We start from the raw sequence: 26,747 nt of genomic DNA on the forward strand, positions 1-26,747 counted from the left end.
ATTTTGAATATTTGAACATCTAAATATACAACTTTTTTTTATCAATGCATGCAAATGAAGCTTACATGTCATTGGCATTACAGGTTTTATGCTCACTATGTTATTAATTTAATAAAAATTCAAATAATTCATTTGATAAAAAGTGTAAATTGACACAATTTCAAAACTCTAAGGGAGCAATGTAAGAAAATTGAAAAGTCGTGATCCATTTGAAAATCGCTCCAAACATAGAAAGTGTGAAATATTTATCTTTTCAATAATACATTTAAAATACACGTAGGATACGTGAATCGAGTATCACTAAAATTGGTGTGAAACTTTTGTGTATTGAACGTAAAAAACCAAAAAATACGTAATTTAATTAAGGGTAATATTAGGGAGATCAAAATTTTTAAACCAAATTTAAAAACAGAATGATATGATTGTAAATGATTGAATTATTAAATATCGATTAACGTACTTATTTTTTAATGGTAATACAAACAATTTAATTTAAAAAATTTGGTCTCCAACCGTACACTAAAAACTCAATTTTAGGAAAAATTGGAGTTTCCAAAAGTAGATACTGGAAATCAGAGTAACAGAGCGGGAAGTTAAGGAAAAGAAAAAAAAAAACTAATAAAAAAATACCATCACTCTCCACCACCTTCCTCCTCCTTTCTTGCGAAATCTCACAATCCACCAATCCCCCAGAAAATGGCTGATAGCAGCGGCGTTGTCACTGTCTACGGCAAAGGCGCCATATACGAAACCACCAGCAAGTCTTCCCCGTTCTCCGTCAAAGTTGGCCTCGCCCAAATGCTCCGCGGTGGCGTCATCATGGACGTCGTCAACCCTGCCCAGGCCCGTATCGCCGAGGAGGCCGGTGCCTGCGCCGTCATGGCCCTCGAGCGCGTCCCCTCCGATATCCGATCACAGGGCGGTGTTGCTCGAATGTCCGACCCCCAGCTCATCAAGGAGATCAAGCGCTCCGTCACCATCCCCGTCATGGCCAAAGCCCGCATCGGCCATTTTGTTGAGGCCCAAATCCTCGAAGCCATCGGCGTCGACTACGTCGACGAGAGCGAAGTCCTCACCCTCGCCGACGAGGAGCACCACATCAACAAGCACAATTTTCGAGTCCCGTTCGTCTGCGGATGCCGGGATCTCGGCGAGGCGCTCCGCCGGATCCGCGAGGGCGCCGCGATGATCCGGACGAAGGGGGAAGCCGGCACCGGAAACATCGTTGAAGCCGTTCGGCACGTCCGGCACGTGATGGGGGACATCAGGGTCTTGAGGAACATGGACGACGACGAGGTGTTTGCGTACGCGAAGAGAATCTCGGCGCCGTACGATCTCATGATACAGACGAAGCAGGTCGGGAGGCTGCCAGTGGTGCATTTTGCCGCCGGCGGCGTGGCGACTCCCGCAGACGCGGCGCTGATGATGCAGTTGGGGTGCGACGGGGTTTTCGTCGGGTCGGGTGTGTTCAAGAGCAGTGACCCGGCCCGGAGAGCCCGGGCGATTGTGCAGGCTTCGACCCATTACAGTGACCCGGATGTGCTGGCGGACATCAGCTGCGGATTGGGCGAGGCAATGGGCGGGATTAATCTGAACGACGAGAAGGTCGAGAGGTTCGCATTTCGGTCTGACTGAAACGGTGAGTTTTGAGTTTGGAGCTTTTTGGTGATCCCCAAGGGGCTAAAAGCTTAAAGGTTTCGACTTTTAGAACCATATGAACATTGCCCGTATATACCATTTCTCATATTTTGATTTCTTAGCTGTGGTAAATTTAAATTTCATGGCTCAGCCGTATTTATTTCAGGAATTTTTATTTCTTCTTTCTTTTGTTATTTTCGAAATAATGTTTCACATGTATATAACGAAAGTATAATACAATATCTTGTACATATATCATGTTTGTATTTCAAAATTATCAATAACTATGCTCGCGTCATGTCATTCTCCACTGTTGTGTTATATCATACATTGCTTTTACGACTCATTGGTGATGGCATTGTTTTAGGGAACGGATCCCCTCCTGAGCTTAGGAGGCTGAGCCTCCTGAGCAAATCACACGGACCATTGGATTTTGATCCAACGACTACAATAATTATAGCCATTGAATCAAAATCCAACGGCCTGTATAATTTGCTCAGGAGGATTCGTTCCCATTATTTTATACTCCCTTCGGTCTTGGCCTTCTACATATAAGCATTTTTTCAGACATTAGCTTTGCCTTTCTCTAGTTCTACCTCCTGCATTGTTCTTCCTTTTTCTTCAGAATCTCATGTTCTTATGTGTATTGAATCATCAATCCGTACATGTCGCGATGGGATCTTACGTGCTTGACTTCATCAAGAAAGAATGTCCTTAATCCATGTGATCGTGGAATTCAGATGTACTAAATTAAGTGCTTGGCCAAAGAAAATGGCACCATGGGAGGCCGGTCCGCCCTGCCCCTTCACCACCTGCACCTTTGATTTAAGAACGCTGGCAGCGCAGAATGCACTAATTAATCCGCCATCAGCAAGTTTTCCAAAACAAATTTAAATTGTCGATTTTTCTGAGCATTTAATTTCTTGTTATGGTCATGGTATTTGTTCAAACTTTTTATTTGCCTGTATTTCAGCTCGAACTGGTGGATTAGACTATATTGTGTCTCTTTGGCCGTCGGAGGTTCTTGTCATTGTTTAGTCTTCAAGTGTAGGAGAGCTAATAATGTTTAGTTTTAAGTGTCACTTTCACCGGATTTTGTCGTCGCTATTATGCCTTGGTTTTTTCAGTTTTGCTTTTTCTTTTTTATCCTTCAACAAGTGATTTCGGCATCCTTACTCCCTCCTACACTTGTCTATTTTTTTTTTTACTTTCATTTATGGCAAAGCAACTACATGGCATGAGTACACCGTCATTGCAGCGTTGCACGCTAATGATATAATGAAAAGTGTAAGTTTTCTCTACTTAGTGTTGTACATTAGTAAGAGACGTCGCGATAGCTGTAAAAAAAAGGTAATGCTAATAATGTTCAGTTTTAAGTCTCACTTTCATTAGATTTTGTCGTCGTTACTATGCCTTGGTTTTTTTAGCTTTGCTTCTATTCTTTTTTTATACTTCAACAAGTGATTTCTACACCCCTTTTATCTCCTACATTTATTTATTTATTTTTTTCTTCCATTTATGGAAAAACAACTTACATTGCATGAGTACATCATCATTGTAGTGTTGCACGCTAACGATACAATGATAAGTATAAGTTTTCTCTACTTAGTGTTGTACATTAGTAAGAGACGTCGTAATAGCTGTAAGAAAAGGTAATGCTAATAATGTTTAGTTTTAAGTCTCACCTTCACTAGATTTTGTCGTCATTATTATGCCTTGGTTTTTTCAGTTTTGCTTCTTTTTTTTCTTTTTTTTTTTTTTTTTTTTAATCCTTCAACAAGTAATTTCTGCACCTTTTTCCCTCCTACACTTATCTATTTTTTTTTTCTCTTCATTTATGGAAAAACAACTTACATTACATGAGTACACCGTCATTGTAACGTTACACGCTAACGATACAATGATAAGTGTAAGTTTTCTCTACTTAGCGTTGTACATTAGTAAGAGATGACGCGATAGCTGTAAGAAAGGGTAATGTTAGGGAGACTAAAATTGTAAATTAAATTTTGGAAGCAAAGGACATGGAAGTTGATGATTGGTTTATTACTTAAGCGTTGATAAGTGTGCTCATTCTTATTGGTGATATATCATTTAGTTTGCAAATTTAGTCTCTTTATCATTACCTGTAAGAAAATAACATGAACTATCTTCGGAACCAATTAAAAACCGGAATACCTTTTCGAAGTCCTTCACAAGATATTTTTAGAAAAAATTCCAACATTTTACTATGTTTGATCAACATTCTGTAAAATTACCATATTTTCAATATTTTGTTATTCTCTTAATCCAGATTTCCTTTGCGGTACCTAGCCGAATAAATCGTCCCATCAACCATGACTATCTATATAATCAATCAACCATCCCTTGACTCAAAATTTCTCTTTGAGCCACGAATTTCAGTGTATCAATTGCTGTATTTAACACTCAAAATTTACAAGTTAACAAACTTAAAACAATAAGCTTCGGGTGGGCATGAAATTGAAAATAAAATAAAATGGACTCATGATTTAAGTAATTCATCCCTCAAAACTTGGCGACATCCACTGTGTTGCTGGGATTATATTGATTTCAAAGAATGAGTATTTGAGAAAGTGATCCTATAATCGTTCTTCTCTCTATACCACGCTAAAATATTTGAGATTTTTTGTATATTATTCTACTCCGTTATGAAGGCAAGTACATATATGATTTACAAGAGACTATACATGATAATTATACAATCATAGGAAACCCTAATATAAAGTCAACTAGGTAACCCAACGGGGCTGGGCTGCTAATGTTCACGTTAATTAGCAACAAGAACTATTGATATATTCAAACTTCCATAGAACCAAATGCTGTTTGAAACTTTTTCTTTCCGAAACCATATAAAATTTACGTGCCTTGCGCATCACTCCTCGAAATCTAAGGAACATCGTAGTTGTCTGAATATGAAATTTTTCGGGATATAAAGATCTTTTTAGCCAATTTGCACAGAGAGAAGAGAATCTACAAGTGAGAAGGGCAGGTATTAAAGCAGCTTTCTCTTTATTTGTGGACCAAGAAAAAGTTTGATTGAGATAGGAATTGTCATATATATAACAGCCTGTACCTGACTTTTACAGAAAGAGTAGGCAATGTGGAGGGCTGGGAATTAAAGTTTTCAAGAGCACAGATTCTGAAATTGCTGCAAAGCCAGTCCTAAGAATCTCTAGCCAAATATGTTATTTTCGGGAGATGCTAAACATTTGTTAGCCGTTAATGTATGCGAGTTCCAGTGTAGGTCACTCATACATAAAAGTCGGGATGAATACGTCTCGTAACCAAAACTCAATTCATTTCTTCCTTTCTCTGTTCTAATGAAATAAACTGGAGAAAGTATTCAAAAATGTCTAATAAGCAGTCTTTCAATGTCTGCTTTTGCTTCCAGAGAAAATTTAGGCTCTGGATGGCAGAGCCTCCTGAAGATATTAAGAACGTTTTTTATCTATACGCGCAAAATGGCACCATGACCATTGATGACCTGCAGAAATTTCTGATTGAGTTTCAAGGAGAATCCAGTGCTACCAAGGAAGATGCTCAGGCCATTTTCGACAGTCTCAAGCATCTCAACATCTTTCAACGAAAGGAACTCGACCTTGGTGCCTTCTTTCGATATCTCCTTGGTGACCTTAATCCTCCTCTCTCTTCAAAGGTAATGTCATCAAACTTTTCATTCTCTGGTTCGACTCACATGGACGGAGTGCTGAAGATGATTTCATTTTTTAGAAGTACTAGCACATCCAAACTTTCTAAAAAATATTCGCAGCTCTATAGCATATTAATGTGACAAAATGATGATTAGTGTATTGAAATTTGATGATAAATGTGTTGGGATTTAGGTGCACCATGACATGAATTCTCCATTGGCTCATTATTTCCTATTTACCGGCCACAACTCTTACTTAAAAGGAAATCAACTCAGCAGTAACAGTAGTGTTCGTCCGATAATTAACGCGCTGCGACAAGGTGTTAGAGTTATTGAATTAGACTTGTGGCAGGGTTCTAAGAAAAATGACGTGGTGGTTCGTCATGGAGGGTATGAATTTAATCTTTGGTTGCTCTCTTACTAATTATTTGTCCTAGCTGATTAATTAACAATATTTTCATGATGATCTCTTTGAACATGTAGGACACTTACAAGTCCGGTGGATCTCATCAAATGTTTGCGCGCGATCAAGGAAAACGCTTTTGTTGCTTCTGAGTACCCTGTTGTCATAACATTTGAAGACCACCTACATTCAAATCTTCAAGCCAAAGTGGCAACGGTGAATAGAATTTCCTACCTTAGGCTTTCCTATTTTATAGTTTTCAACGCATTTTTGTGGTTTCAAATTTTCAAAAAAATGTGATTGCAGATGCTCACTGAGACATTTGGTGACATGCTGTACTCTCCCGATTCAGAATTCTTAAGGGAATTCCCTTCACCGGCATCATTGAAGAGGAGAATTTTGATTTCTACCAAGCCACCGAAGTATCCTGAATCGCAGAAACCTGGAGATCAATCTGGATCCACTGATCATAAGGTGCATGAGAAATAATCTACATTGTGTTAGTAAGCCTAACATATATATGCTTAAGGCATCACAAATCATGTTACCTTTTTTAATGTATCATTACACACTTGATAGCAGGAAAGCGAACAAGATGATGAAGAAGATGAAGATAAAGACGAGGAGAATGCTATTCCGGAATATAAACAGTTGATTGCGATTCACGCAGGGAAGCCGAAACGTGGGTTAGATAAATGGCATATCGATCCAAATAAAGTCAGACGTCTTAGCTTGAACGAGCAACAACTCAAAAATGAAACAAGAACTCGTGGATCCGACATTGTCAGGTGATGTTATTCATAAGAAGTTCTGGTTTTGTGGTAATTCCTTTTTCACCACCTAAATGATCGAATATGCTTTAATCTTTGTCTAGGTTTACTCAGAGGAATTTGTTGAGGGTTTCTCCAAAGGGTACACGTTTGAACTCATCAAATTATAATCCTATGCTTGCGTGGACTCATGGAGCTCAAATGGTGGCATTCAATATGCAAGTTAGATTTCTTTTGAAAATTGTAGATTGCTTTTTAGATAATCGGCTTCTACTTCTTTGACAATATATGAATATGTAGTTAAGAACTTACTAGGAAAGGAAAATTTTAGCATGGTCATTTGAACTTGGTGCATTCTTCTGATTTTCCCATTCGATTTTCAAATTGGCTTTGAGCCCCCCCCCCCCCCCCCCCCCCCCAATCATTTAGAACGTGACATTTTGGTCTCTACCACAAGATCTGTCAGTTTTGGTCAAATTGAAGAAAAACTCATATAAAAGTGATAAATTTGACCATTGTAGTGTAAATTGACACGTTTTAAAAGATTAAGAAGCTCATAACCAAATAGAAAGTCGTGAGTTAATGAGGAATTGCTAAATTTTTCTTCTTCTATTCTCACCCAATTCCCTGCTTATATCACAACTGTGTATTTCTCAAAGGGACATGGAAAGTACCTTTGGATTATGGAAGGAATGTTCAGAGCAAATGGAGGTTGTGGCTATGTGAAGAAACCTGAATTTTTGCTGGCTAGCCCAAATAATGAGGTTTTTGACCCTAATGCATCTTTACCGGTGAAAAAAACTTTGAAGGTATATCTGATGAAACTTATTAAGCATGTCAGTTACAGTTACTCTTCCTAACATTTTCTTGACAAGCAGGTAAAAGTATACATGGGTGACGGATGGCGTTTAGATTTCCATCGCACACACTTTGATCTATGTTCTCCACCGGACTTCTACGTGAGGGTATGACAACAAAATGTTCATTCACATTTACATCCCCATGCATCCTTTATTCAGCGAGAATTATCGATTTATGTTGTCAGATTGCCAAACTAATTCAATATAAAGGGTTCTAATTTGAGTAGCCAGTCCAAATTAACTGTTCGACAGATACAATGTTAACCAATAACTAGTAGTTGCTATAAATCAATAATTCCAAGAAAGAGTACATTTATCCACTTTTATCTTAACTTTTCATTACCTACTATGACACGTAACATGTCAATTGCTTACTGTTTATATTAATGTATAAATTTCCTTACTGAAACGTAACGTCTTGACACGAGTGTTAATGTAGACACATTGATTAAACAAATTCTTGTTTAATGCATGGTTTAAATTAACAGTCAAACAAGTATGGTAACTAGTATCTACTATAAATATCATCTTTCGCTCTCATGCATAAACTTTTATTTTAATTTTTTGTATCAACTGATTTGACACATAATATAACACTAACTCATATATGCAAATAGATGAGATTCAAAGTGAATTTCAATGTAAACAAATTAAATATTATCATGTACAGGTTGGAATTGCGGGAGTCCCGAGCGACAAAACAAAAATGATGGAAACCGAACCAATACAGGACCAATGGGTGCCAGTTTGGAACAAGGAGTTCACCTTCCCATTGAGGGTTCCAGAGCTGGCTGTGCTTAGAGTTGAAGTCAATGAGTATGACACTCCGGCCAGACATGACTTTGGTGGCCAAACATGTCTGCCAATACGAGAGCTCAGAACTGGGATCCGAGCTGTTCCTCTGCACAGCGAAAGAGGTCAAAAGTATACATCTGTGAGGCTTCTGATGAGATTTGAATTGACAAATGAGGTTTAATTAAGTGTGCTTACTCATAATCTGCTGTATGTTCTATGTTAAATATTACACACACTAACCTTGCAGCTGCTATAAAAATATATCCTGTTGTATATGAAGTTTTGTGTTTGATATATTTTTTTATGGAGAAATTAGGTTCACATCCTTCTTTTTGTTACTCTATTGATTAAAATCCTATTCATTTTCAATTTTTGATCAAGGTCTTTGGGTATTAATAACATCATTAATTATCTGAATAATAAAATATATTCCTTTAGTGTCAAAAATGTTACAATTAGTATATTTATATTTATGACTAAATTTTTTATCGTATGTTTTTATTTTTAGTTTGTACCTATTTTTAATTTGCAAATATTTTTTAATTTGTACCAATTTTCTTTTCATTTTTAATTTGTACCCATATATTAGTTTCTTTTTGTGCCCATATTTTTTAAAGTTTTATTTGTGTTTGTACCCATGTGTATACCATCACGTGATATTGTATATTTAATCAATGATAGAAAAATTATATATGGTATATTTATGTTTTATGCCTAAACTTTGTATCATATTTTTATATTTTTAGTTTGTACCCACTTTTAATTTGCAACCTTTTTTTTTTTATTTGTAGCATTTTCTTTTGTTTTATTTTGTACCCATGTATTAATTTCTTTTAGTGTCACATCCCGGCCCTGGGGGGACCACTTCCCGGGCCCGCTTCACCACCGTAGCACGATATTGTCCGCTTTGGGCTTACCATTCCCTCACGGTTTTGTTTTTGGAAACTCACGAGCAACTTCCCAGTGGGTCACTCATCATGGGATTGCTCTAGCCCCCTTCTCGCTTAACTTCGGAGTTCCAACGGAACCCGAAGCCAGTGAGCTCCCAAAAGGCCTCGTGCTAGGTAGGATTGGGAATATACATATAAGGATCACACCCCCGAGTGAGCTCCCAAAAGATCTCGTGCTAGGTAGGAATGGAAATATACATATAAGGATCACACCCCTGGGCGATGTGGGATGTCACATTTAGCGCCTATATTTTTTTTAAATTCATTTGTACTCATAATTTAGTTCCCTAATTTATTTATAATGTACCCATTCTTCTTTATTAATGTACCACTTTGTTATATGTGAAATATACCAATTTTTTTAACACTATGGATACATTCTTTTGCCATTTATTATTTCTTATTTTTGCATAGTTTTTATCCATTTATTCAATCAAAATGTTGGAATTTTTTTATTGTAACCGTTTCTAATAGTATTATAATGAGGGATTTTAAATTTATAGGATTATAAATCTCATAAAATATCAAACAATTAATGTCAAAACTATAAAAATATAAATATTAATAGTAATATAATGAGGTGTACAAAGTCAAGGGACTTTGATCAAACTTTGAATACTATTAAGGTTTTAATCAAAGAATGTTAAAGATTAGGGACCGCATCCAAAGTATCCCTATTTTTATTATGCACAAAAAATATTGCTTACAACAAAATACAAAGCTTGTAACTCAAGTCATGTATTCACCTGCACTTAAAATTTTGTATTTAATAATATATTCTTTTTGTCCGACACCTAAAATAGTTTTTATTTTTTAAGGAAAACAGTGTTTTAGCACTCTAAAAAATATACAATCAACATAGAGAATGTCGTGATTGAAATTAGGATGTTTTTCAAATCATAACGTTTCAATTGTAATAAACAAGTTAAACTAGCTAATACGATGGGCGACCACATTAGCTTGACGGGGTACATTTGAAAAAAAATCGTGTAAAAGATCCCTAGAATCTTCCTAAAGCAATAATTTGAATGTCTATAAATATTATAGTAGGTTCCAACTTCCTATTGCTTCATATGATTCATCATTTGGTACCTAATTAATAATTAATTAATAAACTAACTAGTAATCTTAGACTTAATATTTTTTATAACCCCACGTTCATCATCAGCACATAGCTGTTGTACAGCCTGTGATTTATCAAACGGTGCAGCCGCCGGAGGCAGAGGCACCGCGTTTTTCAACTAGTGTGACACAAAATTCTTCATCTTTTTCTTTGTTTTTATTTTTTTGGTCAACTTTGTTACTTAAATATCCAAACCCAATATTTGGTAAGTTCCTTTTGTTTTTAAAATAGATTTCAAATGGTTAAATTCTATACTCAGGAGCATATTAAACTTGTTATGCGCGCCTTTTATTTTCATCGTGAGTTATTTTTATGTTATGTAATCGAATTTGAAACCTCAGATGCATAGGTAGATACTCTTAATCAACTGAACTATGAACTCTGAACCATTTTTTTTATGAAATGTTCTTAATCAATTAAACTATAAACTCCAAGCTATTTTTAGGTTTCGAAAAGTGATTAAAGATCCACTTTGTAATTATTGATGGAGTTGATTAGAATCTCTATATATCTTCACGGCCCCATTTATCCCACACCAACAAAGTCTTATTCAACAGCTCCAACATTTAGGAGCAAAAAGTGAAGAGATACTCTTAGCACCTCAAACAAGATCACACAAGGCCATCATGACAAGAGAAAAAAAAAATCTTAATGAAAATTAGGGTAAAACGCTAAAGGACGACTCTAAGCCAATGAGGCTTTTTGCTTTGCAAATGTGTGTAGTACGCAACCTTACCCTTGCTTTGCAAAGAGACTATTTCCACGACTTGAACTCGTAACCTTTCGATCACAAAGAAACAAAATTTATGTTGCGCAAAGACTCGCCCAAATTAGAGTAAAGGTGAAGAAAAAAAAATGGTATGGAATTAATAGGGGAGAAAAGAATGAACTTTTTTTTTTTTGGAATGGAATTTTACACTGAAGGAAGGGAAATTGTGGTGGTAGAGAAGCTAAAAGGATCATCCTCGCAAAGAGCAAGAGCCCTCTCTAAATTGGCAACAATGTCAGTCATGCTAGGCCTTTCCTTCCCCTCCAAGTTCACACAACGCATAGCAGTATAAGCCACCATCTCAACTGCTTCGCCTTCATGTGGGTCCGGCTGCCTCACCCTTTTATCCAACATGCTTTGCAGCTCCCCTGCCATTATTCGCGGCCCTGCGTGTTCCACAACCGTCATTGGACCTCCGTCTTCACTACTTCTAAACAGAGCCTTCTTCCCTGTCACAAGCTCCAATAGAACAACTCCAAATCCGTAGACATCACTCCTTGCTGTCAAAACGTTTGACACAAAGTACTCCGGATCAATGTACCCAATTGTTCCAACCGCTTTGGACGACATGGTCTCTTGGTTTGATTCCGGCGCCAATAATGACAGTCCAAAATCCGATACCTTTGCATTCCAATTGGCATCCAAAAGAATGTTTGAGGACTTGATGTCCCTGTGAATTATTGTTGGCACTGCATAATTGTGAAGATACTCTACTCCCCTGGCCGCACCAAGCGCGATTTTTATCCTCATTTTCCAAGAATTCACATTACTGCTATTTTCCTCCACATTTTCCTTGCTATGCAAGTGATCATGAAGTGAACCGTTGCTCATGTACTCGTAAACCAAAAGCCTCTCGTCGTTAGCTTCACAGAATCCCACTAGCTTCACCAAGTGTTTGTGGTGAAGCCGGGACAGCAATGCTAATTCGGAGTCAAACGCGCTCTCTTTCTCCTGAAATTTCTTGTTCCTGGTACTTGTATGTCCCCTCTTGATGGCCACTTCACGACCATCCGCAAGCTTGCCTTTATAGACAATGCCAAAGCTCCCAGCACCGATCTTGTTTTCGGTGGAGAAATGTTTGGTGGCAGTGGAAAGCTCTACCAGGTGAAATGACTCGATCTTGTCACCATGCTTCGACGATGAACCACTTAAACTGCCCTTCATGGAACTTGATGCTAATGAAGTAGGAACATTGGCGACTCTAGCAGCAGAACAACCCACATTTGGATCAGGAAAACTTTCGGTTCGTACAGAGTCATGGCAGTTTAACCAAGAACCACAGAGTCCAGTCCGTAGGCAAAAGACAATGGTGCAGAGTCCTGCAAATGTCCCAACTGATCCAACTATTGCAAAAACCAACAGAAGCCTATTTTTTGTTTTGAATAACGAAAAACCCGGCTCTGAAGCTTGTGTAGGTTGATTTATTGGAGGCAATGGAAGTGCTAATGGAAGTTCAGCCCGGCATGATCTGCATATTACCCCCGAACCACCACAAAGAGTCTCCGAATTCGGGTACACACAGCTAGTACATGGACCCTGCACACATGGACCAGGAATAATCATTCCCAGTAGAAGATTATCATGAGAACTAGACCACCCTGGTCCCCAACAAATCACTGATAAATTACCCGTTGTCAAGCCGCACACGAAATCCAAACCTGCAGAAATTAAATCAAATGAAACATTTGTAATTACAACACTGTCATATTCAAATGTGTTTCTTCCTCCCCAGCATACAACGAATCCATTTTTTCGCCGAATGGCACAAGTAAAATTTGCCCCCAACGCAAGGCCTGAAAACTGGAACGTCGAAGTACTTGAAGGTACATTCAATTGCCCGAAATCGTTGTTTCCTCTGCAGGCCAATGTTCCATTCACACTCAAGCCACAAGCATGAGATCCTCCTGCAACAAGGCTTGACATGTTCACATTCTCAAACCCTGTTTGAATCTCAGCTCCAACACCACTCTTGCCCCAACACAGAACTCTCCCATCATTCATCAAAATCCCACACGAAAACCCGCTTCCGGATGTGATTGTTTGAAACCTCAATGCTTCCCCAGGTGAGGAAAACAAAACCCCACTTGCATTATCTCTTCCTCTCCAGCACCTGACGATTCTAGAGTTGACTTCCCTAGCGCAAACTTGCTCGTCACCCACAGCCAGATCAGTCAAAGCTACACTTCCACTGTGATATATTAGTTTCGGCCGAAACCTATTTGAGCTAGGCAAGCTGGTCTCCCAGCAGAGAAGGGCAAACCCTCCAGACCTGAGGCCACAGAAGAAGCTCTTCCCTCCAGAAATGGATTGAAAAGAAATATTGGGTTGGACTGAAATGGCAATCTGACCGTTTTGAAAGCACTGTATGCTCTGTGTGGGGCTCTCAGCCACAATGCCACAAACCGTCGGAGTGCCATATGTGATAGCTGTGGTGGAGGCTAAGCCAAGGGCGTCGGCCAACCACCAATCATGTGGTGTGATGAGAGAAGATATGAAGGTTGTGATCAAGATTGCGGCGATGAGAGAGAAGGGTTCGTGTGGACGTGTCATTTATGAAGATTTGGGTGATGGGTAAGTGGGGGTTTCTGGTTTTTCTTCTTCATTGGGAGGGAGAGGGGCTGAGGAAGAAGGTGACAGAGTATAATAGGCAAGAGGGTGGAGCATGTAAAGAGATTTTTTAGTGTGACCGGTACACGGAATAGTATATTATGTGTCATTATACAAATTATGAGATATGTATGCTAAAAAATTAATAACTTAAAAAATAAAATTTCTCATCACTTCTATTAAAACACGTGATGTACAACTTGTATTCTCGCCACAATTAACAATTTTTGAAGCATGTGGTCCCTTTTAACATTCGCAGTTGCCAACAAAAAGAAGAGGAACATGCAACATTGCTTGGCTCTTTGCTTCTATTTTTATTTTTTGGTTCTTCTAATTAGAATATGTGAACAAATTCATCAGAAAATTGAACCATGAAAGCAACCCTCAAACCTCTGCTATTATATTTTTGACAAGGGAGACTGAGTGCCATTAAACTTAAAAGGACTTTTTTTCCCTTTGGTCCGAACATATAAAGATCGACAGGTAAGGCTCTAAACAAGGTTTCTTTGTTGATTTTTGTTTTATGTTAAATCAAGAGGATTATATGATTTTAATCTTTTCTGCAATAACGATATTCTGTTCTAATATCTTAATTTATAAAAAGAATTCAAAATGATGTATAAGAGAGCGGATACACTGTCTTGACTAGGTAGACTAACCCATATATGCAAGAAATGATTCTTTTTTCTAAATTGAACCATAATTTGTACCAAACTTCTTTATGGAATGATTAGACAAACTAACAACCAAGAGCATCATGGAGGTGGCAACTAGGTAGGAAAGTTAGATTTTTTATTCCACGTCAGAAAAACAGTAAACACGTCTTCGGCAGAGGTTGCAACTTGCAACAATCAAAATAAAATTTCAATCCAAACTCAAATGCAGATTGACGGTTTTTACCCAATTAGCAAGTTGAAGAAGTAGTAACTGATATTTTATACTTATAAGGTCATTTACTACTTATTCAAGTTAGAAAATTGCGTCTCATAACATATTTTATCTACAAATATTGTTTAGTAAATAGTTTGAAAATAAAATTTAAACCTTACGAGATATAATAAAGTTAAGATACTAATGAAAATAAAATTTGAAAAGTGGATTGAAGTGGCAAATTTTTAAAGAAAGTGCCAAATAAACTAGCAAATGACACCTAAAAAAAAATTAATAATAATAACTTTGCTAATTCAAATGCTCATTATCTAATATTACCCACAATTGGAAATAATTCCGTTTGGAAACTAGTGTAATGTGAAAACCCCACTAGAAATACCCGTTGTATGGACATAATTTACACCATATTTATTTATTTATTGAATATATAGGGACGGATTTGTAGCACTATTTTTTTAAAAACTTTAACGAAAAGCTTTCAGTACTGTTTACTTTAACGAAAAATCACATTTTTACACTAAAAAATCAATCATGATACTATTCACTTTACCTTTTATTTTATCATTTTCATTAAAACTCAAAGTTTTCAAGCATTTTTCATTAGTTTTCCTTCTTTTTTTTTTTACACAAGTTTAGACACATTTTTGTGAATGTTCACTTTGTAAAGTATATCAACGATCCGAACTGTCTATCTTTTAGAACATTATCCATAGATTATCCTTGCAAAAAATTAGACAAATTTAAAAACATTGAGACATTCATTTGTAATGAAGCAAATGGACAATATGGTACTACAAAGAGACCTTAAACTCTTAATCCAGTGATCATATGATTTCAATTAGGATGATTTTTGGTATACAAAATCTTTGTGGAAAGACCTAAAAGATAGATGATTCTGATAGTTGAAATATATTATAAAGTGAAATTTACAAAAACATGTCAAATGTTGTGTTAAAAAAATAGTGTCGCAAATCTGCTCTTATATTTATTTATTTATGATAACTATTCAGTCCTCGGGAACATCCGATAAAATTGAAACAATATAGGGTTTATTCAATATTGATATCATAAATTTATCCAATATCACACCAATTTATTCAACATAAACACAAAACATGCCAATTCCACTTTATAATACTCATCTCAATCTCTGTTTAATTTTGAACTAAGAAGAGAACTGATCTCAGAAAAATGTAGTTCCTTTGGCAAACTTTATCTTTCGGAAAACAAAAAATGTATATACTAAAAATACCAAAATATAATAAAAACCCAAAATCCAATAGACTTGAATTACCAAGGCGAACAACTTTGGCTGTTATTACAGTGATCGTCATCTGGAAAAAGTAAAAACTGAATAACCTACGTACCAACCAGAACGTGGATTTACCTGCCTGCTGGGATTCACCTTCACCAAGCACCCATCTGTTTCCATCATTTCCTTCTCATTTTGTATACTCTTATGGAGTAGGGGGAGGTTTGATGGTTATGCTGTCAACTGTAAATTCTAGATTCAAGAGCGTCTCACTATTACCGGCATGACCTTTTAAGGCGCCAGAGGGTCTCCTTCATCGGCATCACCCATATGGTTATCATAACTTTCGTACTCATAATCTTCATCCAGATTCTCCATAGTTTTCCCAAAAACGAATGATTTTGTCCCCATTGTCGTGAAAGGCATTAAACCAAAAGCTCGAGCTGTTTTGATTTCCCTGGCGACCTTCCTCTGAGCTTTGGCGCTAATTCCAGTCTACATTATGAGTGAAGAAACATAAACCATCAAACTTCAGCGCACGTTTAATAAAGTTGAAGTCACTCGACATGCAATCATATTTACCTTGCTTCTTTTGATAAGAATTCCAGCCTCTGTTAAGAAATTCGCAAGGAATCTCACATTCTGCACAGAATAATACATTTAGCGAGACCACATCTGAAGCATCAGAGATCAATAGGATAGACAACCTAAATCAACATTAAAACTGCCTAACTCAGAGCTTCATTAATATATGCAAGAACACCTGTAAAACCGGTGAAACAAGATTTCAGATTACAGATTTCAGTGGAAGCCCAGGACCGAAAAAATGAAGAGCTACAACATACATTTGAACAATGTCTGGTGGCAGGGGGGAAAGTAACAATGACATCAAGGCAACTGCAAGCATTTTATATAAACCTTTCTATCGTGCTAAAATTTAAGTTCTCTAATAATCTGAATTAGTTGCAACCAACACATATAATAAAGATAGAGTATTCTTGAATTATCTAAGAAAACATGAGGCACCATGATAAATGTCACCTAGAAATCCAGCCAACGGGCCAGCATGGTCCGAAATCATATTCACTAAATAATTTAACTCTGAAACCAAGTCTGAATCAAGATAGACCATCCCTTGCACAATTTAGATGGATTTACTTTGCATAATTTAGGTCTCAAATGCTAGTTATGCATAGCAGGACAAATAGGTTTAGAGTCATCAACAATAGAAACGAAGCTTTAGATTTGACTTAACATATACAAAGCAACGGGGATCCTCCATTTATTTATTTTTTTTGCTATGTAATTCTTTGAAATTCAATATATTTGGGAGATGGACAGGTAGGCATACCCTGAAATCAGCTTTTCTAAGAACGTCCTTTGTAGTTACTTCAAACTCATACCTACGGGGAAGTTTACTTATTCCTGGCTTAGTAAGATCCAGATCCTGCACATAGCCAAATAGTGATTACATGAGAATAAAATGATTCAGTTGTAAATGAGGAAGGCCTGAATTGTATGCATTTTCCACTTGGGAAAAATAAGGCCTAAAAATAGGTTATAAGTTTGTAATAGCACACAATAAGGAACAAACGATTAAAGGAAAAGAGATGGAAAAAAATCGAGGTTCGGTTGCTCCATAGCATACTTTTTTCTCATAAGTCATTCCTGGCTTAAAAGTCATATCTGGTCTGAAAGAATAATCATCTTTGTCTACTTCTTCCTCATCATACTCAAAGTAGGTGGCTGCTTTCTCTAATTTTCCATCCATTCCATCAGATAATGTGTTAAAACTCTCATCTAAGCCATCAAGTACATGGGAACCACTTCCACTTCCAATTCCAAATCCTCCACCAAGATCTGAAACATGTCCATCATGAGCCTTCCCGAGCCTATCTAGCTTTGAGAAAAAATTACCCCCAGAAGTATCACTGAAGATCCGCCGCTCGAAATCATCAGAAGATTCAAAGGAATTAGAATTTTTCTTATCATCCATTCCTCCACCTGACACAGATAAATGGTAATGTGCATAGTCCGGTTTGAAGCGTTTTAAGGTTTTAAGCAAAAAAAAAATTTCCAGAGTGAATAATACTTGAAAAATAGAAGCTTCATAATAAGTGAAAACAAACCATGCCCTAAATATAACCTCCAAAGACCAGAATAAAATCTATTGCCATACTACCTCAAGCAAAATTTCAGCACATAAATTATCACACGCACACGAAAATGGTACCAGCATAGAGAGTTACTGCAAGGGATTATACGAAAAAGTACCTGATGTCATGTTTGTAGACAGAGTTCTCACATGTGGCTGATGAAATCGGCGTGATACACCGTCATTGAAGGATCGCAAAGCAAACCGAACAATTTTCATTTCTGAAAAATATCAAAGTTTGTGAAGAAGTACAGGTTGGAATCTCCGGAGGATAAACACGTCAGAAGAAACCCATTACATGTAAAAATACAGGTAACTAACAACAGGAACTAGTAATCACAGATACTACTTTATAACACAAACATGAATGTCGACATTTCCAGTGAACCCTATGAAAATTTTCTATGAACAAAGAAACTTTCTTTCGGTAAGGATTAATCGGAGCCTTCCATTTCCAAAAAATACAACAAAAGAGAAGCTAATCGAAAGAGAATTCACAACTGGAATGACATGTTGGTTGAATACTTTGGCAGATAAGTCTTATTAACTAACTCTTAACAGCTATGCATTACATAGAAAGCATGGAAACAGAGTCAATTTAAAAAATCTTATGTTCTTGCTCACTAAAGCACCGAAAAGACTACATGAACACGTTTTGAAGATTTTTCGATTGTTCCATGGCTTCCCAAGTGGAAGTATTCTTACTATACTTGTAAAGAATGGATTTTTTTGCCCCTAACAGAAAAAGGTAATTTCTTACTACGTGTAGTATCAAACGATCAATCACCCAACTTCACACCTTTAACAAAGACTAGAAATTAAGAACTCTCATGACGGTTTAGCAAACGAAAACTAGAAACTAAACCCTAAACCCTAAACAAAAACTAGAAATTAAGAACTCTTATGAGCAAACAGCACCAATCACAACAATGTCACCCAATTTTCATACCAAGATCAATGCTTTCATAAATAAATCATCGAGCAGAAAAAGAAGACCAAAAATTAAAAAATGCACGAAATGAAAACCAATTGAACACGTCGGAAATGCCCATTAAGATAAACAAGATGAAAAACGAGTTCACATGCAAAAGGAACAAAAACAAGTTCGAATTTACAGACCTAATTCGAGAACATCAGAAATTCAATCAGTACCTGGAGCAATCGGCGATTCCGAGATGAAATGAAGACCGCAGAAGAAGAAGAGAGGGTTCAGTCGTCTGTTTTCTAGGGCTAGCGAGAACTGAGGGACTTTTGGGCTTCAGCTTTGAGTATAAGTTTTGATGTTTGAATTTAGGCCTAGATAGAAAGAAGTCTATGGCCCATTTTAGCAAGCAAGAAGCCCAACAGAAATGTCACGTACAAATATTGATGATAGATTCGCATTCACATCGACACCGAAATGAGAGACTAGACGGGAGCTCTGTATTTGGTCTCCTATTTTAAATCCAGGTTATGTTATACTAATTTAGAGAATCAGAGTTTCGAAACCTGAACTTATGAGTGAAAACCTAACATCATATCCATTAAGTATTGGATCACATACCAGTACCAAACATGACAACTTGATTAAAAGGAGTTTTGGAGTTTAAGTGATTAAAGCATTCGTTATGTATTTGAAGTCTTGTATTTGATTTCACCTCATTCAGCATTATTATCTTTTACAAGACATGTTTACTTACAAGAAAATGAGTATGTTCAACCAAAATAAAACAATAAGTATGCAAACTATGGGTATTATTCTGGTTTTGTTTTACTGACAAGAAAGAATAACAAGATATGCAGGTGCTACATTAAAATTAATTATTTCATAATGAATAACTAGATGTCGGATCACGAGTGTGTTTAAGTCGTACTTGAAAAACCTAGTGTTATTCATATTCATAACTTTCTCGATTCCAAATTAACAGCCTATCAAACCAAGGGCTATGCATGTATTACCGAAGAAGTTTTCACTATTAAAGTAATTAACAATATAAAGAATAATCAAATTCTTTATAAGCACATGTAAGGCCCCTCCTCCCATCAATGTGAGATTCATTCTCAACACGCCCCTCGTGTGTGACGAATTTTCAAGCCTAACATGTGGACAACAGAAATCGGGCACATGTGGCCGCTGGGCTTCACATGTGGACAACCTGCTCTGATATCATGACGAAAGTTAGGGTTCCACTATAAAATCATTTGGCAATCCGGGAATTAACTCATTTTTTTTATAAACACATGTAAGATCTCTCATTTTTCCAACGCGAAATTGATAACTCTTAACAATCACAAATAGTAAATAAAATAGGAGATGGATTGTCTACCCTCCCTTCCACATACCCTTCTCATACCCTTCTGTTTTGTGCGGTCACGGTTAAACCATGTCAACATTTCTTTTTATCTTATTATTTTTATAAAAAAATTAATATAAAATGTTGACATGACTTAAATGTGACCGCACAAAACAGGAGGGCATATGAAGGATATTGGAAGGGTGGGCAGACAATCCATCTTCAATAAAATATAATTGGGTTAGGCAAAGGTAAAAGCCAAATGGTGTAAGTAGTTTTCAGCCACAAAGTAAGTGGAAGGTTGAATATGTTCATCAAGAATCTATATACATAATTTGGAAATCCAACGTTTATCAAACACACTGCCCCAGTTTGATCTTTCATTATTTTCTTCCCCACTTCTAGTCCCTTTCACATGGAGAATGCAACAATGGTGTCACATCATGATCAAACCCTAATCTTATCGTTCTATTTTGGGATCTTTTGATGGCACACGATGCAAGACATTTTGCTTGATTTTTATGGAATTATTCACCATGTTTGCCTAATCAGTCTCCCAACAACAACAATGCATAAAAATAACCCCAAAAGTGACATAATTAATTTGGATAATTAGAATGACAAGATAGCACTACCTAGGGTTTGATCAAGCAAACATGTTGTGAATAAAGTTATATTAGGATTGAAATCAAAATTTGTGTTTTTGTATATAGTTGAGATTCTTCATGTTTTATCATTTATTATTACGGTCTAATTGTATTATTCTCTATTTGTAAATAAAACTTAAATTCAACGCTCACACTAATATATTTAACAAACTCATTATATGATTTAGCACAAATTTCCTCCCTTTAGCCAAATGTAGCTCTAAACTAAAAAAGAAAAAAAATCTATCTTTTTAACCTTTGAATTTGTTTAACTTTATACGTGCGATAAGGTTAAGGAATTTTACTTTTACTTGTTCTTCATTTCTTTAAATGAGAAAATGATAGATTAAAGTTAGCTTATCACCCACTTTTGTATTTACCTTTTTATTTTATTTTTTTTCAAACGATAAATTTTGTTATATTAGATGTTAAATTAGTCATCGACGAGATTTGAGCCCAAACCATCATACAAGGGCTTAACACCTTTCCACCACTGTTTTTTTTTTTTTTTTATCTTCACTAAGGGAGTGGACTTAGTCTTACAATGGGCTAAAATCGAACCTAAGACCACTCACTTACAAGTGAAGAGAACTGGACCGTAGTACTAAGTGTCATCTTTCCACTACTGTTGTATTTACCTTTTAACACTTACTCCTCCTTTTTTTCTTGAATCAACTTTTACACTTATTTTATAAAGAGAATATGGATCGGTGTGGGATGGAATCAAAGTATTCTTCATCTCCAATTTATAGATTTTTTTTTTTTTTTGAGAAATGGTACGATACTCATTAAACGGCAAAGAATACGTACAATATGAGGATAGTGTGCATACTGGGCCTCGATAAAAACCTTGCCAGGGATTTCAACCCGGTCGAAGGGAAAAAGAGTGTCCCGCACAACAATGTAACCTATCCTCAACTGAACAATAAAGAAATTACATTCCCTCCTCAACTAAAACATCTTGGAGTAAGTCCGGAGGCTCCTCAAACCACCTAAACTCTTGAGTAGTCCCAATACCCATACGAGCAAGGCGATGAGCTGCTGAATTCCCCTCCCGTTGCACATGAGTAGACCTCGAGTAAGCCATCCCTCTGAGGAAAAATCTAACATCGTTTATTATAGGACTCAAGGGTGAGCAATCTTCCCCTTGATCCTTCATTGCCGCAAGCACCAAGCTAGAATCTCCTTCAAAAATAACCTTCCAACCAAGAGGACAATTATTTTTAACCAATAAAACTGCACTTCGAAGAGCTATCAACTTCGCATGAAATGTAGATTGAGTCATCTCAATCGGACATGCAGCAACAGCCAAAAACTCCCCCAAATGATTACGAATTACCACCCCAAATCCCCTTTTACTCCCATTTCGACTCCATGCCCCATCAAAATTGCACTTGACCCACCCAGCTTCGGGCTTCTGCCATTACTGCACCTCTCGGCTAACCTTCTTATTTATAGCATTTTTATTTATCTATTTCTTTATCTTCATAAAAAGATATTTTTTTAAAACGATAGTTATATAACTAGTGAATCTTATCAGGATAACTCCGTTCTCGAGCCCGAAACTTTAATTTTTGGGTAAATTACACAGAATTACCTCAACTATTGGGTCATTAACAGTTTCATATCTCGTCTTTAAAAAGTTTCAATGTCATACCTCATCTACGAATTTGTTACAATTTCATACCTTCCGTCAGTTGTCTGTCAATTCCTCTGTTAAAATGTTGACGTGGCTTGAAGCAGGACCCATTTTCTATTAAAAAAAAGTAAATAAATATTTTTTTTTTTTTTAAAAACCCAAAAATCTGAAATCCAGATCCCCTTCCACCTGAAACCCCCCATTCCCTTCCCATCTTCCCCGTCAATCTCCTGCCCCCCCCCCCCCTAAAAAAAACCTTCCTTCCAAGCCCAAAACCTTTCCCCCACAACCCCCCTCCCACCCCTCTTCTCCTTTCCGAGCCTCCCAACCACCTCCCTTTCCTCCACTCTCTTCACCTCCCCTCCCATTCAAAACTTAAAGAAAAAAAAAATCTAAACCCAAATTGTCCAAATCGTCGCACCTTACCCAACCCTTCATTCCGTCGAAGTCAGACCACCTCAACTGCTTGTTTTTTTTTTTTTTTTTTTAAAGTTTTGAATGGGAGGGGAGGTGAAGATAGTGGAGGAGAGGGAGGTGGTTGGGAGGCTCGGAAGGGAGAAGAGGGGTGGGAGGGGGGAACCAGTTGAGGTGGTCTAACTTCGACGGAATGAAAGGTTGGGTGAGGTGCAACGATTTGGACAATTTGGGTTCAGATTTTTTTTTCTTTAAGTTTTGAATGGGAGGGGAGGTGAAGAGAGTGGAGGAGAGGGAGGTGGTTGGGAGGCTCGGGAGAGGGGTGGGGGATGGGTTTTGGGCTTGGAAGGAAGGTTTGGGGGGACCGGGGGGGGGGGGGTTTGGGGGGTGGGAGGACCAACGGGGAAGATGGGAAGGGAGTGGGGGGTTTCGGGGGGAAGGGGATCTGGGTTTGGGATTTTTGGGTTTATTTATTTATAATTTTTTAATAAAAATGGGTCCCGCTTCAAGCCACGTCAGTATTTTAACAGAGGAATTGACAGACAACTGACGGAAGGTATAAAATTGTAACAAATTTGTAGATGAGGTATGACATTGAAACTTTTTAAAGACGAGGTATGAAACAGTTAATGACCCAATAATTGAGGTAATTCTGTGTAATTTACCCTTAATTTTTTCATAGTCGTGCCCCTGATGATTTTGACTTTACTAATGATTAAACTTGTTTAGTTCAAATCCTTAATCTGATTAGCATTTGCTAGCTTTTCTCATGAAACCACTTGCAAAGGCTTTAGATTGATTTTGGAGGAAATAATCATGGATGTCTTATTAAAAAAAAAATCAACCGATAGTTCTATAAGAGGGTTCAGGAAATGTTTATAAAAAAAAACAGATTGGAATTTAAATTGGAAAATGAGAATATGTTGTTGTATGTAATGAGTAAGATTTTGACAAAAGATAATGCTTGTGTTCCTCTCATAGGTAATCTACTTGTCTATCTACGTATGTTTAATGTATTTTTACGTACGAATACATTAATAAGAATTTCTCTTTATCATCGTCTAAAAATTATATGTGCAAAAAATCATTCAATTTAGAGATCGTTTAGCCATTCAGATGCATCAAACAAATGAACTATTTATCATGAGGATATTACTTGTACCAAAATCGTTGAGTGGTTTGACACATATAGATGACTAAACGATTTTTAAATTAAATAATTTTTGTCCCTTCAAACTTTCCACAATAATTTATGTCAGTTTATTCCTCATATATACAAATCACATTGTCTGAGTTCGTAACTTATAACATTATTGTTGTAGTAGTATAAATTAATTTTGTGGCTTTACTATGAATATGAATCAATTCACGAGACCCATATATTACATTCAACATCTAGACTCGAACAAAAAATTTGTGAGCCACTATGGAATGTCATAAATGATATGTTTGTTGCTTTTATGTTATATATATCTATATCTATATATAAAGCCGGAAGACTGTTTTGGTGTCACCGGCTTCGACAAAAATAATTGGACCAAATTGCCCCTCAGCCAAAAAAATCCAAAAGCAACCCAATACAATATATCAAATAATGCAAAGGTAATTTGGTAATTTGGTCATCATAAAATATAATATTATAATATAAATAATAAGGGGAAGGAGAAAAGAATAAAAAAAAATAGAAGGATGAGTGAAAGTTGATGGTGCCCATGTGAAGGGGAAAGAAAAATATAATAAAAAATAAAGAAAATCATAAATGTTGTGTTCAAAACATTTTAAGAGGCGCGTAGCGCCGGTGATAAATTAGTACTTTACAATAGACTAGTAATAATGTGATTCAATCAGATGTTCATGAAATATTATTTTATCTATTTCTGAATACATTCAAAACATCTTAAGAGACGTGTAATGCCGGTTATAAAAAATGTATTTTCCACGCAGATAATAATGTGATTCATTGGTTATAAAAAAGATCTTTCCCAAGTGGAAAATAATGTGATTAAATTAGTTGTCAAATGATTGCTTTTTTTTTTTTAACAAACGATATTTTGATATAAGATTATTCATTTACTTCAAATATTTAACTTTCCTTTTGTCAATTTACGCATATAAATACATTTAAAACATGTAAAATCATGCATAACATGCCGTGATTCAAAAAATGTCTTATGCACATGCATGAGCGCGTGCATGAAGGTTAGTAATATATAAAGCTAGAGCCCCAATTTGGGGTCACAGCTTCAACAAAAAATAATAGGACAAAATTGCCCCTCAACCAAAAAAATCCAAAAGCAGCCCAATATAATATATCAAATCATGCAAGGGTGATTTGGTAATTTGGTCATCATAAAATATAATATAAATATAAATGGAAGAGAGAAAAGAATATAAAAAAATGACAAAGTTGATAGTGCCCACGTGATGGGGGAAGAAAAAAATAATAAAAAATAAGAAAAATTATAAATATTATGTTCAAAACATCTTAACAAGCTTATGTGAATATGTAACTAGATAAGCATAAGCTTTGGCACCTGAGTGATTTAAAAGTACCACTAGGCAAGATTAAAGTTTGGATAATGTTTCTCACTTTCATGGGGATTTATTCGTTCCTTCACTTATAATTAACGAACTTTTATTGTCGGAACATTATAATTAGAATTATTTTTTTTATTATCATTTAAGATCATACATGCAATAATTTATTCAAATTGGAGACTTTTTAATTATTCATATGCATCAAACAAATGAACGGTTTATCATGAGGATGTTGCTTGTTACCAAAATTGTTGATTAATTTAACACGTTTGGACAACAAAACAATCTACATGTTTTGCAAATGGTTTGATAATGAAAAAGAGTGAATGGCTCCAATTATAATGTTTGAGCGATAAATATTCGTTAACGGTAAATGTTGCAAGTCTCTATATGAAAAGGACACAGGCGTTATCCTTAAAGTTATTGATAATACATTAATACCACTTTGCCGGATTCTGGTGGCTTTTGTCCTGAATTTAACAAGGTATGAACACCTGGCATGATGCCATGATCCTAGTGGTTAATAATATGGGTGCAAATCTTTGACTTTTGCACGAATCAAAGTCAACATCATCACTTTACAGTTTCAAACGACCTAATAAAACTAATCACTTCTTTAATTGCAACTTGCAAGTCTAAACTATCCATATTAATCGACCAATCTACGCAAACCAACCCCTCAAAGTCCAAAAGATTGATGCGAATTTCTTTATGGTTTGTTAGAGATCGTTCTGGTAGAAAGTATTTATGCTCGTAAACGTTTATAGAAATATTTTTGTAGTCATGTTAGAAGCATACTTATATTAAGTACAAATTTAAGTACTTTTAGTAAAAACATTTAAAAGTGCTTCATAAGAAGAAGAAAAATCCGATATGCGATACTTTCATGTTTTTTTTTTAATTGAAAACTCTTTTAGCACTTCTAAAATCATTTGGACCAACGGTTCTAAGGCTATATCTATATTATTGTATTTTAAGTTTTAAGATTTGATTGAAGAAGATAAAATTAGGGTGTGAGTTTTGACAAGTTGGATACGTGCATTGAAGATTATTATAGAGGATAACATGTTTTCTTTGTTAGCGTAGGCTACAACTTGGACTCAAATTATGTCATATTAAAATCCTCTCACTTGGCTAGAGATCCGTATATGAGTTTTAAGTCTTTGATGCATTGACGAGGTTTAGACTAAAATATAGTATTTGAGTCCAAAATTTTCGGTGCATTGGAAATGGTCTTAATCTATTTATTTTACTTTAAATTTTAATGGGAAATTCCAATTTTCTTGAAAAGATTGTTTTAACACTTCAAGAATAGTATCGTACAATCCAAACATATCCTCCCCTCCCAAAATTTGA

General features: G+C 36.2%; 4 protein-coding genes across 5 annotated transcripts; 2 read left to right on the forward strand and 2 right to left on the reverse strand.

Moving 5' to 3' along the window:
* Nucleotides 1-609: 609 nt before the first annotated feature.
* LOC137741348 (probable pyridoxal 5'-phosphate synthase subunit PDX1) lies at nucleotides 610-1,796 on the forward strand. The gene has a single exon (XM_068481071.1). The coding sequence runs from the start codon at nucleotides 697-699 to the stop codon at nucleotides 1,633-1,635; it is 939 nt and encodes a 312-aa protein (XP_068337172.1). The 5' UTR covers nucleotides 610-696; the 3' UTR covers nucleotides 1,636-1,796.
* Nucleotides 1,797-4,928: 3,132 nt separating this feature from the next.
* LOC137743511 (phosphoinositide phospholipase C 2-like) lies at nucleotides 4,929-8,517 on the forward strand. Of its 2 annotated transcripts, none has more exons than XM_068483414.1 (9): nucleotides 4,929-5,311; nucleotides 5,499-5,695; nucleotides 5,789-5,924; nucleotides 6,015-6,182; nucleotides 6,288-6,496; nucleotides 6,583-6,700; nucleotides 7,138-7,287; nucleotides 7,357-7,443; nucleotides 8,009-8,517. In XM_068483414.1, exons 1-9 carry the CDS (start codon nucleotides 5,006-5,008, stop codon nucleotides 8,312-8,314), a joined length of 1,677 nt encoding a protein of 558 aa, XP_068339515.1. In that variant the 5' UTR covers nucleotides 4,929-5,005; the 3' UTR covers nucleotides 8,315-8,517. The 2 variants fall into 2 exon arrangements, with proteins under 2 accessions (XP_068339515.1, XP_068339516.1); XM_068483415.1 differs by having other exon boundaries at nucleotides 6,291-6,496.
* Nucleotides 8,518-11,119: 2,602 nt separating this feature from the next.
* Nucleotides 11,120-13,525, reverse strand: LOC137741650 (putative serine/threonine-protein kinase-like protein CCR3). The gene has a single exon (XM_068481342.1). The coding sequence runs from the start codon at nucleotides 13,523-13,525 to the stop codon at nucleotides 11,120-11,122; it is 2,406 nt and encodes an 801-aa protein (XP_068337443.1).
* A 2,207-nt stretch (nucleotides 13,526-15,732) lies between these two features.
* LOC137742434 (uncharacterized) lies at nucleotides 15,733-19,121 on the reverse strand. Its single transcript, XM_068482300.1, has 6 exons — nucleotides 19,033-19,121; nucleotides 18,000-18,101; nucleotides 17,374-17,729; nucleotides 17,077-17,172; nucleotides 16,308-16,367; nucleotides 15,733-16,220 (listed from the first exon to the last, which is right to left on the reverse strand). The coding sequence occupies exons 2-6, from the start codon at nucleotides 18,097-18,099 to the stop codon at nucleotides 16,017-16,019; spliced, it is 816 nt and encodes a 271-aa protein (XP_068338401.1). The 5' UTR covers nucleotides 18,100-18,101; nucleotides 19,033-19,121; the 3' UTR covers nucleotides 15,733-16,016.
* Between the last annotated feature and the right edge of the window lie 7,626 nt (nucleotides 19,122-26,747).

Source organism: Pyrus communis, chromosome 8, assembly GCF_963583255.1.
Source record: "Pyrus communis chromosome 8, drPyrComm1.1, whole genome shotgun sequence".
Taxonomy (NCBI): domain Eukaryota; kingdom Viridiplantae; phylum Streptophyta; class Magnoliopsida; order Rosales; family Rosaceae; genus Pyrus; species Pyrus communis.

Excerpts from the sequence above, each read along its gene's own strand:
- LOC137743511 (XM_068483414.1), top strand. The coding sequence starts at position 5,006 with ATGTCTAATAAGCAGTCTTTCAATGTCTGCTTTTGCTTCCAGAGAAAA. Across the intron at positions 6,183-6,287 it reads CTGGATCCACTGATCATAAG|CAGGAAAGCGAACAAGATGA; the intron begins GTGCATGAGAAA and ends CACACTTGATAG. Across the intron at positions 7,288-7,356 it reads CGGTGAAAAAAACTTTGAAG|GTAAAAGTATACATGGGTGA; the intron begins GTATATCTGATG and ends CTTGACAAGCAG.
- LOC137742434 (XM_068482300.1), bottom strand. The coding sequence starts at position 18,099 with ATGAAAATTGTTCGGTTTGCTTTGCGATCCTTCAATGACGGTGTATCA. Across the intron at positions 17,730-17,999 it reads GTCTACAAACATGACATCAG|GTGGAGGAATGGATGATAAG; the intron begins GTACTTTTTCGT and ends TATCTGTGTCAG. Across the intron at positions 17,173-17,373 it reads GAATGACTTATGAGAAAAAA|GATCTGGATCTTACTAAGCC; the intron begins GTATGCTATGGA and ends GGCTATGTGCAG.
- LOC137741650 (XM_068481342.1), bottom strand. The coding sequence starts at position 13,525 with ATGACACGTCCACACGAACCCTTCTCTCTCATCGCCGCAATCTTGATC.
- LOC137741348 (XM_068481071.1), top strand. The coding sequence starts at position 697 with ATGGCTGATAGCAGCGGCGTTGTCACTGTCTACGGCAAAGGCGCCATA.